Genomic DNA, 15,538 nt, shown 5'->3' on the forward strand with positions numbered 1-15,538 from the left:
TCTCGATCAAAATAATTAATTTTACAACTCTCAAACATTATTTAATTGATAAAGGACTGAGAAAGATATGATAAAGTTAATTCTCTTACTAAATTTAAATATTAATAACAATTATATGTAATCTCACTGATTCGTACTGAAATGACTACGTTAAATATATTTATACTTTTGAAATAAACATAATATTAATTTTATGTATATAATAAGAATAGTTTCGAGACAATAAATTTAATAATTGCATGAATTAATTTGAAATGGATTATACATTACTCATTCAACAAACAATGAAACAATTTACATTTTATTTTTATTTTTCTGTACTCAGAAAACGGTAAGAACATTTTATTGTTTTATACCTGCGACCTATATTTAGACCATAATAAGAAAATGAAAATTATTACAAACACTTAACAAATTAAATATTAATTCGCTTTAGATTTACTAAAAATAAAATAAAATGAAATTTTAAAATAAATGATAAATGGAAAAACACGTATCATCATGGTGTTTATAATATGATTGTGTGATTAGTAAATTATTTAAAATGTCTTTGCTCAATTTCTAAACTTAATAATAATACAAAATCTTGCTTTCTATGTCTATGACATATTTCTGTTCTTTTTTTTTTAATATAGTCACTGTTAAATTGAACAAGTAATATACGTATATTATTATAATAACGCAATAATAATCAGTACTAGTTTACATTCCGTTGTAAGCCGGACCGCCGCCTCCTTCAGGGACCACCCAGTTGATATTCTGAGACGGATCCTTAATATCACATGTCTTACCTGTATTTTTAATAAACATTTAATTAATATCTTACCTACTTGCTGACCTTTACTTAACTAATGTCCAAGCACTAAGACGTTATTATGCTCATAAAATTACACAAAATTACACAAATATAGCTAACCATTACTTTGTGCCCTATATTTTTTCTTATTTTTTTTTTTTTGTTTTAACTCACTGTCCTGATAGTAATGATCATATCTAAGAGAATTATCCAATTCAATGCAGTTATTCGGAATTCAGCGATTTATTTTTATTTATATAGATTCAAGTACAAGACACACACGCGTACGATATGCATATGTAATCATTAGATATATCATGATTATATTATATGTACTGTGTGTTATACTTACAATGAATGCAATTTTGTGCGTTGATTTGTAGCCTCTGTCCTTCGCCTGTTTCCATCGGCACAAATTCATATACACCTAAAATTAAAAAAATATATATATATAATATAATATCAAGTTTAAAGAATTCACAAAATATTTGACATAAAATTATTTAATTATTTAATATAGTATCAATTAATATTTGTCAATAATAAATTGAAAAATTGTAAAATTTATTGTCACTTATGACAATAATTTTATGAAAAATAAAATAATTATCAGAAATTAAATTAAAATTAAATATTAACACGTCTAGACCATATAACAACACACTATGAAAAATAACAGTTAAATACTTTGTAATTTACTTACAAGAAATTACAACCTAGTAACAGCTGCATTTTATAACTTTTTAGTATACTCAAAAAAAAAGAAATATCTAGAATGTATACCTAATATAGCCTAGTAAAACTATAATAAACTCACCAGCTGGACAGAACCTAGCCTCAGGCCCGTCGAAAACTGCGAGATTCCTTTTAATAGGTATTGTGTCATCTTTTAGGGTCAGATGTGGTGGTTGGTCGGCTTCGTGATTTGTACCTGAAGAACAAAGTCATTTTTAACTGAATCAAAATTTTGAAAATGTTTTAGAATATATTGCTACTATTAAGTTATTTATTTTTAATACGAATTTTATAATAATTCAAATTATTAATATGTACGGTTTTATTTTTGTGTTACCCACACATTAGGAATTCTAAACATTTTTGAATATCATATCAAAAATTGACCACTCCAGCGGAATTCGAACCCGCGTCTCCGACTGACCGTGTCGGCGCTCTAGCCAATTAGCTTAATATATATATATATATATATATATATATATATATATATATATATATGTGTGTATATATATATATATATGATAAGTATATGATAATCTGATAAGTTATAAGTACCAGTTAGAGCGACCGATGACAACAAGTCAAAAGTAATGACACCATCTGGTTTAGGATATTCGATGGGTTGGAATTCCTTCGCAGGTTTCAATTTTGCGTGGTCAGCTCCTGTAACAAATACATTATTTTATTATATTAATTGTAATTATTAAAAATATAAAACTAAAAATTGTTTGAAAAAATACGAGCGATACGGATAATAAATACAACTGATTGGACTTTTATTTAATAACACTGTGTGTGTGTCCTCTAAGGGGAACAGTTTTTAATGATCACATACCATTCAGTTTTCTAATAAATAAAACATTTAAGTTTTTATGTATGTTTGTAACAACTAACAAGTCATACTCACCCCCATGACTTAAAGTCCAAGGTTCCTTTCCACGGACTAATGTTGAGAAAGCAGAGTAAGCTAAACCCCCATACATGCCGTAGTGGAATGACGGACGACAGTTTCTTACTTGCTGAAATGTTTAATATTATATTTAAATGTTGTAATAATATATAGAGGTGAAATATCATATATATATATATCTAATATCATAGAGGAGAAAGTAATTTTATCTGATTGTTACCCTGATACTTCCAAGCTGATACACAAATTTTGTTAAAATTTAATGTATACATAGTTTTTAAATGTGGATATTGATGTATAGATTAGACACAAACGAGGGGTATTAAATTATACTAATTATTGTGTAGTTTGAAAATGGTATGTGGTCCCATACAATTTCCTAACTACACTCAAAGAACACGTTAAATAGAAGGTGTAATATGAATTTTAACTACTGTGTAGTGGTTGTATCTATTCCATATGACTGATTGATAGATAACAATATGTATGATTTTGACTTATTTTCAAGGGAAGTTGTTATACAGTATAATAATTATGATTACTATTATATGTGTTACGTGCAATGCCTACAAGGGAATCGCTGACAACGCGCGTAATATAATGACGTCAATCACGATGCCCGATCAGAATTCTCCTATTTTTACTTTTTTACATTTTTAATAAATAATTATTAATTCAATAGAACATCTAGCATCGAGCACTATTGTTTCTTAGAATAAGTTTTATTATAATTTAACTCTATTAATAAAAATTTATAAAAGTAACTGGTATTTTGGATCCATCGGCAGTGATAAACGTAATTTGTGCAACAACAAAGAGTAATGTATATCAATAATCATCACCAAGTATGGAGACAACTTCGTACCTGATTTACAGTATATTTTCACAAAACGTTTATGTAAAAAATTACCTTTAATTCCTTATAGACATAGGATTGCTTCAATTTATCCTCGTATAAAGTTGGAGTCACGCCTTTCTCGTGAGTGGCCTCTCCAGACAGAATCAAGTCCACTGCTGATTCAGCAGCTAACATGCCTTTAAATTGAAATATATTTATTAAATTAGGAATATAAGAACGCTTCAGCCCACTGCTGGGCATAGGCCTGTTTTTCCATGTAGAAGAAGGACTAGAGCTTAATGCACCACGCTGCTCCAATAAGGGTTGACGGATATGTTCCCTACTATGAGTATCGATCGCTATCAGGTGTAATTGATAACAACCGGGACTGACGGCTTAACGTACTCTCCGAGGCACGGTGGAGAGACCTACAAGAAATAACAAGCAGACCGGAAATAAATATTTGTATAAATACAGACATCTACTCCGAGCGGGAATCGATCCCGCGACCGGCGGTGACACGGCACACGCACCATTACACCAGAGCGGATGAATAGAGTTAAGTAGGTTAAATTGACATTTTAGGGAACTATTAAAACATTTTTTTTAATTTCACATTGAAAATGTTGTTTTTTTTTTATGGTAAGTTTAAAGGCATACAATATTAGCTGTAAATGTCGAATTAGATTTAACCCGAATTAGAAAGCCTAAATACTAAGGCAACTTAAACTAAATGAAAAATAGGAGAAGTGCTTAGTCTAATTAATCTGTATTTTTAAACAATGCATTAATCTTATATATAAAATTCTCGTGTCGCGGTGTTTGTAGTTAAACTCCTTCGAAACGGCTTGACCGACTATTATGAAATTTTGTTTGCATATCGGGTAGGTCTGAGAATCGGCCGACATCTATTTTTCATTCCCCTAAGTTATAAGGGGGGGGTGGGGATTGAGAAGGTCAATAAAATATTTGGCAAAACAACGTTTGCTGGGTCAGCTAGTATGGTATAAAATGCACCCTTTTATATACGTTTCTATCATATAATATAGTAGCCATCTGTGATTATGTGCAAGAATCATGTCAACTAATCAAACTTAATATCATTGTATGGTCGATCATTAGTTGCTAAACAAGCTACTAGAGGTCGCTGCTAGGTATAAGCTGCAGACAAAAGTTTTAAAGGATAGCGTGGAGGCGTGCAGTTTTGACTTTTCAAATTTTTCTTATTGTTTGTAGTCTCAGGATAAAATAATCTTATTTAACTACGTAATGTAATTCTATGTGTTTGAGTACGTGCGCGCCTGATGGTCGCGGGGGCGGGGAGCGCCGGCGACGGTGCGAGCGCGGCGGCGACGAATTCAATTGTCATTCGCGACGACGAGCCGTCATCATTATTATTTTTGTTATCCGCGACGCCAAGCGTCCATAGTTTTATATATTTATTAATTTTAAACTACAATATACGATACGAAGAAATACAGTCCATTTTCATTAACCAGCAACGGGTACCAGAATTTTCAGTTTTCCCTAACCATTACGGCACAGGGCACTAGCCCCAACACTATGCTAATAATAAATAAACATTTTGTAACTTTAGCTTATTTAGATTTTTCTATTAATATTTCAAGATAAACATTCATTTTTTTTTATTACTCTTGTAGCATTACAAAATTCAAATTTCTACTTCTCTGATAACATTTAAGATAAACTAATTTTTGTATCTATTTTTGTAGTATTGTGAATTAAAATCTGTCTGTATGTCATGTGACATAAAATATGAAAATACTTAACCTTAATAACACTTTAACCATCTAAATCCTACATTATCCATAGTAATATAGACAGCCAAACATCACACTGACTCATAGTTCAAAAATATCATTACATCTATGAATCTGTAAAAAGGGGCCCTGTATATTATAGAGAGAAAGTAATAAGACTTAAAATAGATTGACAGTGTTTCTGTCGTTATTTTTATTGTCTAATTTTTATTATTATTCATTATTTAGTCGATTTATATTTGTTATTTCCTAAAGCTGACACTATAATTGTTGTGGTTACCTTAAAAAGATGCACGCTGTAATTTATTTTTTTGTGATAGAAACTTGTCCACATATTACTCTCAGTGTTGTATTTACTGATGGTTCGTAAATAAATAAATAAGCACTCACCGCTCTTCATAGCATTGTGAGTGCCTTTAATCCGTGGTACATTAAGGAAACCAGCCGTGTCTCCAGCCAGACAGCCTCCGGGGAAAACTGGTACTGGGAGGCACTGCCACCCACCTTCTACCAGTGCTCGGGCTCCGTAAGCTATTCTTGTGCCACCTGAGAAAAGTTATAATTAATATATTAATATTTCATCATATAGCAAACTTTTTACCAAACAAAACAAGAAATTCAACTGTTTGAATTATTTTCTACTATTTTTTTATAAACAATAATAATAATAATAAAGGCGTTTAGTCACCAAGCATAAAAAAGATTTACAGATACTTAAGGAAAAATTCTGGTGAAAAGGTCATAGACTTAGCTTACAGCCGCTTTTCAATCCACACATTTAAAAAGCATTTACACCTTATAAAGCATTTAAAGTGAAATGTAACTTTTGGCTATTTTTTTGCTCGTGCTCTCTAAATCTTAAATACCCTTCAAATTCAAAACCACGACTTTTAACCACTTGGAACTTCTGGAATAACACAGTTATCTACTTTAATACTTGTACTAATCCGTTGGATTATATCGAATTGTGTTCTTGCACCAAAAACTGTGAAAGATCATTTTTGTCTACTCAAAATCAAGGTCAGGTTCAAACCATTTACATTTTTCATTTAAATAATTTATGTTTTTGCGTAAGTCCACATAAACCTGCGTTCGATTTTATTAGGATCTGCGTATCATCTGCATACATTGCTTACCTTCAAACATAGGCCTGATGTACGGATGCGTCTTGAATCTTTGGAACTCTCGGAAGGGACTGAGGTAAGGGTTGGTGTAATCAAGTCCTACTACAAAACCAGCTGCTACTAAGGGTGCTTCACCCTCTGCCACATTGAGGTGATATATAAATGAGCCTCCGTATGTGTTTTTGTCTAGTGGCCATCCTATTGTATGTTCGACTAAGCCTGGTTTGTGGTTCTGAAAGATTTTTTTTTTTATATAGTAACACATTCAGCCTATAACACCCAACAGCTATGTGCCTCTTTCTCCATGCAGGAGAAGGATTGGAGCTTAATACATCATACTGCTCCATTTCAGGTTGGCGGATATGTTCCCAACTATGAGTAACGGTCGCTATCAGGTATTTATGATAACAACCCATCCCGACAACTTAACAGCCATTTCACAATTTTTCGCTCTGCAAGTTTAGGTAAATTTAGTCGCATCGTGCGAGTCGTACGAGCCGCGCGATCTTGTGCTACTTGGTATAGTGGGACAACCGAAAAACCATCTTGATCTTTTTCTAATGTATAATAAAAATTAATAACTATGTTATAAAATATTTTTTACATAATTAATTTGTTAAAAATTTCAAGTATGTTATTAAAAACAGTCAATAAATTTAAAATAAAAATAAAAAATCGATTTTAAGAAAACCATTTCTTTTAAAATGATTTTATTATGCTCCAGAAAATCTGAGTGTTAATGTGATTTGCATAGTTTTGGATGCAAGTATGAAATTTTGCCAGCTTTAATTTTTTTATAAACTCAATGACACCGACAAACATATTTACTAACAAATACAAAGACAACCAGATTTAATTGCCTATTTGTATTGATAATGTAAGAAAAAAAAATTAATTATAAATTTGTTTACAGAAATTATCATTTTATTATTTTACAGCCATTTTCGCATATTTTTTTATTTTTATGAAAGTATCAGATGCGGTTTATCACACTATAACAACAGTCGCTTGGCGCGTGTGAGCGAAAGATACGGCTGCGCAAAACTTGGTGGTGGCTCTTAGCGCTGGCACTCGACTGGTTTACTGAGTTTGATGCGTGGTATTGTATACTATCTTTTTATTTTTAATACAAAGGGTACATATCAATAATATTTTTTTTATGTTCCTAAATGATGTAAGTTTACTTTGGTATAATAGATAGTTCCTTAAAATTTCTTTGTTTTCTAAGAAAAATATCGCTTTCAAAATTGTATTTATTTGGAAAATATTTGTATCTTTAAAATTTTACACCGGATTAACGGAGATACAAATGGAAAAAAAATCTGCATTATGTATCAACAAAAACATATTCCACATATTACCATATTTTTTTATATAGTTTTAAAGTAGAGGCTATTAAAAAATAGGACTTCAAAGTATACATTTCGACCGTTTACCCAAGGAGGCGGCTGATAAAAAAGTTAATAATTTTGTACACACAATATAAAACAAAATTCTTATTCATTATGTTACTACAACAAAGGTTGCTCTATTATATTTCAAAAAAATAAAATAACATTATTGCATCCAATACTGAGATTAACGACGTCAAAATACAATTTCGCGGATTGTTGATTTTTGTGAAATGGCTCTTAACGTGCTCTCCGAGGCACGGTAGGATACCGACAAGAACAGACATCCTAACCGGAAAGAAATATTTGTACAAATCAAATATTAATACCGAGCGGGAATCAAACGCGCAAACGAGTGTGTTTTAGACCACACGACTGAATTAAAACTTCTTTGCAAACGCGTGTGCTTTAGACCACACGACTGAATTAAGACTTCTTTAGCACACATAGGCCTGCACTGTATCGTAGATGTACGAAACGTAACTGGCTTTGAGAGCTAAGTCAAGCGTGCGTAGAGAAGTTTTATTTCAATATAAATAGAAATAGTAAATATAAATAAAATCATACCTCAGGTTTAACTTCCCAAAGCTCCTTTAATCCTATAGCATATGATTGTGGTTCACTATTCTCACGGAGGTTATACTTCTTTGATACCATCTTGGTTAAGTGACCGTGGCATCCTGCAAAATAAGTTAAATTCTATGAAGTTTTATGTAGACTAGCTGTGCTCCGCGATTTCACCCACGTTAATTTGAGGAGAAAACGTAATATATTGTTTAAACCTTATATTTTACATTATCTCTTAAATTGTACATTAAAATTATGTAATTAGTCTTTTTTTTATTAGTCTTGGTATTTAGCACATAATTTCGTTTATAGGAAATTTTATGTACTTATAATACAAAAAGCATGTTGTATATACCTGTAACTGATTGTGCAATTAGCGCAAATAAATTAAATATTATACTGTAGATGTATGTAACATTGTAACAATCGTTTTTGTACCAACTAAGTTAATTAATTAAATGCTATAAAAAACACAGTTTGTCTACAACAAAGTGCCTTGTTGATGAAGTGATTTTCATTGGTAAGGATTCATATGCCTAGCTAAAAGTAATGCAATAAAATTACCTATTAATTTATTGTGATCCATAGATCAAGTAAAAAAAGGTAGATAACGCACCTAGAACAGAAAACTGAAGCCACTTTTTTAAAGATGTGTGAGTGAGTGAAGTGTTGACACCTTTTAAAAAAAGTCCCTAAAATTTTTATTAAACAATTAATTTAATATAGGTAAAATGGGTATGTGAAAATAAAAACCTATTTATAGTTTTAAATAAATTTACTAAAAATAAAACAAAAAATCGGTAGAATAATAAAAAAAAATATTCGTAAGATAATCGTATGAATGGACACTTCCTATCCCCTCTGTTTATCTCTTTTCAGTTTGCAGTCGGTTTTTTTTAACTATTTTTCTTAAACCTAGAATCCTTTATGTTGTATAAGTTTTTTAAATTTTTGTCGCTTAGAACTCAGAGTCATCGTCATTGTTTGCATTTTACTAATATGATGTAGTCTTATATTCAAATATTTTTCAATCACTAATCGTATTAAATTGACTTTATGCGCATGGCCAGCATAATCGTGGTTATTTTCTCAGTCTTACAGCCGCTACCCATTCACCTCTTATTAAAATATTCGTTGGAAACCTAAAACCATGAAATTTGATAGTAAAATATGGGTACCTAGTTTACTCAAAAATTGTAAAAAGTTAAAACATAAAACAAACGAGTTAATAATTCATAAATATATTTTGATTTTTTTATTTTCAATTTATGTAACATAAAATAACACGAGAAAAAAAAAATAACTGTGTCTACTTTTTACTTAATTATTTTTCTGATTGCGTACAATTTACTTACCCACATTTTGGGGTATTGAAAAAAAGAACTACTGGCAACACTCTTGTGGTACGTCATTTCGTGACATTGAAATTATAACCTCAATATTATTTTGGAATAACAATAAATTTAAAGTTTTATATGTACTTACGTGTGAAACGATATTCATTCAGATTTTTTGTTTACTTTGGTATTGTTTTTGCACCATTTAATCACACAAGACGGCATTTTGTAAGCAAAGTTACTGTATGAAGCCTCGTGACATACTAACGAAAATGAGCGTAGTTTGTTGCATATGTGTGCGTGAGCGCGTGTATTTACTTGAAGGAGCCGAGTTTTGTGGCTTCACTAACAACAAAGGCCGCGCATTATCTACTTTTTTTTACTATATCTATGTTGTGATCATAAAGTAGTTTAGTCGCAAAGTGATTTGAAAAGTGAGTTATATATATATATATATATATATATATATATATATAACTTCATTAAATCTTTATTAAGTATTTCTAGATTTCTTTATCATTTTAATGAAAGACTATGCAAATAGTATGTATACATAACTAACCTTCAGCAAATATAGTAATTTTAGAATGGAATTCCATGCCACGTTCGAACATGTCTTTAGGACTACCGTCCTTAGCTATACCCACATCACCGGTGGCCACTCCTTTGAGAGATCCATCGTCTCGAAATATTAGATCTGCACCAGCACAGCCTGGCCACACCTATAAAAAGAATTTAAATAAATAATTTAAGTTATAGGGTTTAATTATAAGAACAGTTCCTTCCTGCAATTATTTTAGTTGGAAACTTATTACATAATCTTTGCAGTTCTAAAGCATAATTAAGAAAAAAAATATTGAACATTCGATCGGCCCTTCATATTTTTTCGTGCAATATTGTAAACTTATAATGTAATCTGAGTATGCCGTATGAGTATGAGTAGCTGATATTCAATACAATTTTTTGAATTTGTTTTGATATTTTCTAAACTAACCTTAAATCCACAACTAGGATCACACAAAATTGAATCAGTAAATCTAATAAACTTATTCTAAAGTTTAACAACAAACTTTTTTATTTGTATAGCCTAGAATCTGGACTTTTTAATAGACTATATTAAAAGTTAAAAAAATCTCCAAATGTTACCTCAGCACCCACAGCCTCTGCTTGTTCAGACAACCATTTCACTAAGTGACCTAATCTAACGACATAGTTGCCGTGGTTGTAATTAGGTAGCCCTGGAAGAAAAGATACTATGTATTAAAACTGAAAAATCTATATAAGTAAAAATTTATTGTTTTCTTAAGTTTAAGTTAAGTTTTCTAACACTTTGTAGAAGGTTCTTTATAGTAGAAAAAGTTAAGAGAATTGAAAAATTTCAGAAGACGTAATGATTATTTCAAGATGAGAGGACCGTGATCTCTCAGGTCAGCTAGGTTATTAATAAAAAATTATTCAAATACATATTTATCATAGTAGACCACATACATAACTTGTAAAAAGTAGTTTAAGAATTTTACTTTTATTTACATAACACATATAGTAAAATCATAAGAGTATAAAATTATCATTTGAATTTATAAAAAATATAATTAACGTCTATGTATGACAACCACACTGGACTATGAATTGTCTGTTACTACAGATACAAGACAGCAATTGTTACTCATAGTAAGGAATATATCCCGCAAACTACAGTGGAGTAACATGGTGGATTAAGCAATGGCCTTTCTACGTGGCGATAGAGGCCTATGTCCAGCAGTGGTATATTATGGGCTGAATCGTCAACAATATTAGTAGGACTAACATTCAACTGTAACTAATAATAATAAGATAAACTCACCAGGAAATACAGGAATGGGAATCCTGCTACTTTTAGTAAGAAGACCAAACTTGTCAGATGTCACAGGTGTGTTAATCGGAGCCCCCTTTTCCTTCCAGTCGGGAATAAGCTCGCTCAGAGCTACGGGGTCCACACACGCCCCTGAGAGAATGTGACCTCCAGCTTCCGCTGCTTTCTCAAGCAATGTTACTCGTATTTCCTAGATGTACATTGTTTTTCTTAATACAACCAAAAGTAGTACCACTTTGACAAGTTAATATACTTTTTTCAGTACTTATATGTATATTACATTATTTTAGATATTAAATATTTTAAAAGATTTTTAGTCACTAATTATTTAGAAATTACTAATCACTGAGAATATTAAATATGTTAACCAGTTAAAGACAGTTAAAATTAATTTATGCAATTTAAATTAATTTATAACTGTTTTAAATATAGAATAATTACATAAGTAACTAATAAATAATGCATACTTTCATTAAAAATATTTAAAGAAGTATGATTGCGTAAATATAAAAGAAATGTTTTTTTGTACATACAGCACCCTTTTCCTCTGCTATTTGTCTAGCCCTGATTGCAGCAGCCATACCAGCTGGACCACCCCCAATAATGAGGATATCTGTCTCTTCGGCCACCCGTTCCATGCTTATGTCTGATAATTGACAACATTATTTTACGAAAAATATTTAAAATAGATTTCTAAAATAATCAAACTATTTAAAAGTATTTTTGAGACTATGTTACGTCATCTAAAGGCACTTATAATTATTTATAAGTGTAGTACTCTTACAAGTTTAAGCAAATATAATATATTGATAATAAATTATTTTTGGCAAATTGGTACTCATTGTTTAAAAATTCTTATCAAAGTAAACAGTAGATAAAGAACGTTAACAGTGACGTAAACTTTCTTTTAAAAAAAGGGAAAACTTAATTATTATTTCTCACCTTTCCATCTCGGATCCTTATCTCGGGGATGAATGGTATAATGAGTGGTTATTTTGGGATAAACATCTGAATAAAGCCTCCTTGCAGCACTTGTTAGCCTCCCCACTAGTAACAATCACCAAAAATTGCACTATAGTTTCCATTTTAGCGAATCAAAACAGAAGTATGTCAAATGAACTTTGTACTTCTAATTTTGAAGTCCCATTGCGTAATAAAATACTTTAACTTTTACACTATAATTAATTCATAATATTATTATCACAGCAAATTCTTATTTTAAAATTTTGATTACACTTATTGAATATTTTTTTTAAATTAAATTCGAAAACAGCTGACTATCAACGTCAAGTTAAATATATTTTAACTGAATTACTAGGTATGAGCAAATTATAGTTATATATTATGGTGCTTGAAATGATGAACTTTATCTTTAATTATAATGATATTAGAACTTTTTAAATCTAATTAAAAAAATATTATTTACCCTGACGAGCCGAACTAACAATTGCCGTCGCCATTTTTACAAAAACAAACGTTCCGATTCCGAATCATACATTTTAATAGCGACTTGTGGCAATGTCAAAGGAAGCAGCAATAAACACAAAAAAATCTTAGTATTCAATAATTTAGGTCAAATAATTATAACATGAAGTAATTATTTACTATTTATATTTTTTAAATATAATAACCTATTCAGACAGAGTAATCATTAATAATACAATTTAGTGGTTAAATTAATTTTAAATTTAATATTTTTTATGTATAATCTTAATCGGAACGTTGTAACGCGGCATTTTCAAAGTTTCAAACGTATGTACATGTTTTTGTTTCTAATAAATTGCGTGCGTTCTTAATTTTGACTTTTATTATACCAATGTTAATAATGAATGAATATGATGTAAAAAAATTACTTTTTAGGGAACTAATTTGTAGATTTATCGGTAAGTGTGGAAATAATGAGTATACTCGAATATTTAAGGCGTTGTATAAAAAAACCTCTAACTACTTCTATCATACCAGCAAAAAAAATTATATATATTTAACAAAAAAGTTATTTTTCAGTTCGCCGAGTTATAAAATAAATAAATTTATTAAATAAAAGTAGGAAAAGAAGAAAATAAAATCGGTCCAGCCGTTTCAGAGATTAGCTGGAACAAACAAACAGACAGACAGACAAAAATTGTAAAAAATGTTATTTTGGTGTATGTACCGTGTATACATATGCATTTAGTATAAAGCGGTTATTTTAATATTACAAACAGACACTCCAATTTTATTTATTAGTATAGATTAATCATCGTCTAAAATGATGTAATGTAAAAGACGAAGCTTAATAAAAGTATTTATTTTGATATAAAAATCATTTTGTTACTATCAAATGTGCATTACAAATGTATTATCAATTTTTATTGTATTTATGGTTCACCGTTTTGGTGATAATGGCTTACTCATAAAAGATAGATATATGCTGTCGCGGACTTTTTTGTAGGACTAATCAAGATAAACTTTTCCACTATACATTATATACGAGTACATATAAACTCCACAGCTTTTGCAGCGTGAGCCAGAATAGCTCGCAGAAGGCAGATTTTTTTCCGACTTACTTGACAATTATCGTTATATTTTGGACAATTCACACACTGTCTCAAAACATTATAGCCTATGTGTTATTCTAATGTATAAGCTATATTACTGTAAACTTTCATTAAAATCCATTCGGTAGTTTTTGCGTGAAAGAGGAACAAACATCCATACATCCATACATCTATACATCCAAACATACAATCTTTCGCGTTTATAATATTAGTAGGATTACGTACAAATATAAATAATAGCTTTGTCCCACGGTTTCATTCTCAGTAGATAAGCAGTAGATATATAGTAGTAGTAATTTTATGATCATGTCTCTAGAAAATACGTTAGCATGCCAATTACTATATACAAATTTTTGTCAACATTAAAGCCTCCAATTAGTTACACCTGCAAAAATATCAAACAATTCATTTATAATCGTTATCAATAGCCTTATTAACGGTCTTTTATTCCCTTAATAGTAGTAGGTATAATAGTAGGCTAGTAATAATGGAGTGAAAAGTGATCAAAACCCTTTATAGTCGTAAAATATTGAAGTTCTTAACAACTTCAAGAGAAACTTCCTGTAATAACGTGTTTGATTTCCCATGGAACTGTGGCACAGTAGGAAATGTATTGTACAAAATTTGTAGCAACCCCACTCGGGTTGCCAGATTCAAGCATATGATTCCGGGACAATTCAAGGATTACGAATTTGGTCGGTTGAAAAATATACGAAAATTGATAATATTTTTTATAAATCGCTAGAAAACTACTATTATTCGAAATCCGAGACAATCAACTACAATTCCTGGACACCAGACAAGACACGTAATTCCGGGACAATCCCGGATTTCCCGGCCATTTGGCAACCCTAGTAGTACCTCAACCACACAGAAGATCACAGCCAAATAATACTGCTCTTATGTTGTGTTCCATGATGAGTAAGTTGTAAGGTAGTCAAAGCTCCTGAGGAGAGTCAGGGCGATTATCTTCATGTCTCAAACTTGGCATTAAAATATATTCCAATGCAGGATGTGAGACATTAAATTATTAGATCATTATATAATATGATATGACCTTCCACTTTTCAATAATATAACCATACATCCCTGGTGTACATGGAGTGTACCATAATGTAAAATTGTGTGTGCAAACGAGCGTATGTGCGTGTGAAAATAAAGTTAAATTATTAGTTAATTTAGTAGAGAATAAAACGATGATAACTAATATTCGACACAAAACAAAAATTATAAATGAATAGATAGATAGAAAAATATTATCTAGAATCCTTTTAAATAAAACTAAGACTAATACTTGCCCGGTTTTTTTTTTTTAATATTTTCTTTACTAATATAAATAAAAATGCTGTAAAGACTGTAAAAGACTATGGGATAACACAGTTCCACTACCACCTTGTAACTAAAAAAGCCGACTGATGGCGGGATAACCACGTAACTGCTGGCTTTGAAATACACACACCGCAGACGGGCAGCAGCGTCTTCGATGGGACAAAGCCAGCCCTGCGGTCTCCAACACGCCTGCCCAGCGTGGTGACTATGGCAACACACATGAGTTCACTCCATTTTTGGTACTACCTTGTGGAGGTCTATGTCCAGCAGTGGACTGTATTAGGCTGAACTGATAATATAAAAAACTATAACATAATTGGGGTATAAATGATATACTTTGA

The 15,538-nt window shown here is 30.7% G+C and overlaps 1 protein-coding gene across 1 annotated transcript; it reads right to left on the bottom strand.

Annotated features, from left to right (window-relative positions):
* LOC123663111 (electron transfer flavoprotein-ubiquinone oxidoreductase, mitochondrial) lies at nucleotides 1-12,843 on the bottom strand. The gene is made up of 15 exons (XM_045597846.1): nucleotides 12,758-12,843; nucleotides 12,274-12,378; nucleotides 11,865-11,977; nucleotides 11,323-11,521; nucleotides 10,626-10,717; nucleotides 10,042-10,201; nucleotides 8,143-8,255; nucleotides 6,197-6,416; nucleotides 5,451-5,606; nucleotides 3,352-3,476; nucleotides 2,439-2,550; nucleotides 2,087-2,194; nucleotides 1,614-1,727; nucleotides 1,149-1,223; nucleotides 1-791 (listed from the first exon to the last, which is right to left on the bottom strand). Exons 1-15 carry the CDS (start codon nucleotides 12,789-12,791, stop codon nucleotides 703-705), a joined length of 1,815 nt encoding a protein of 604 aa, XP_045453802.1. The 5' UTR covers nucleotides 12,792-12,843; the 3' UTR covers nucleotides 1-702.
* Between the last annotated feature and the right edge of the window lie 2,695 nt (nucleotides 12,844-15,538).

Source organism: Melitaea cinxia, chromosome 19 (genome assembly GCF_905220565.1).
Source record: "Melitaea cinxia chromosome 19, ilMelCinx1.1, whole genome shotgun sequence".
Taxonomy (NCBI): domain Eukaryota; kingdom Metazoa; phylum Arthropoda; class Insecta; order Lepidoptera; family Nymphalidae; genus Melitaea; species Melitaea cinxia.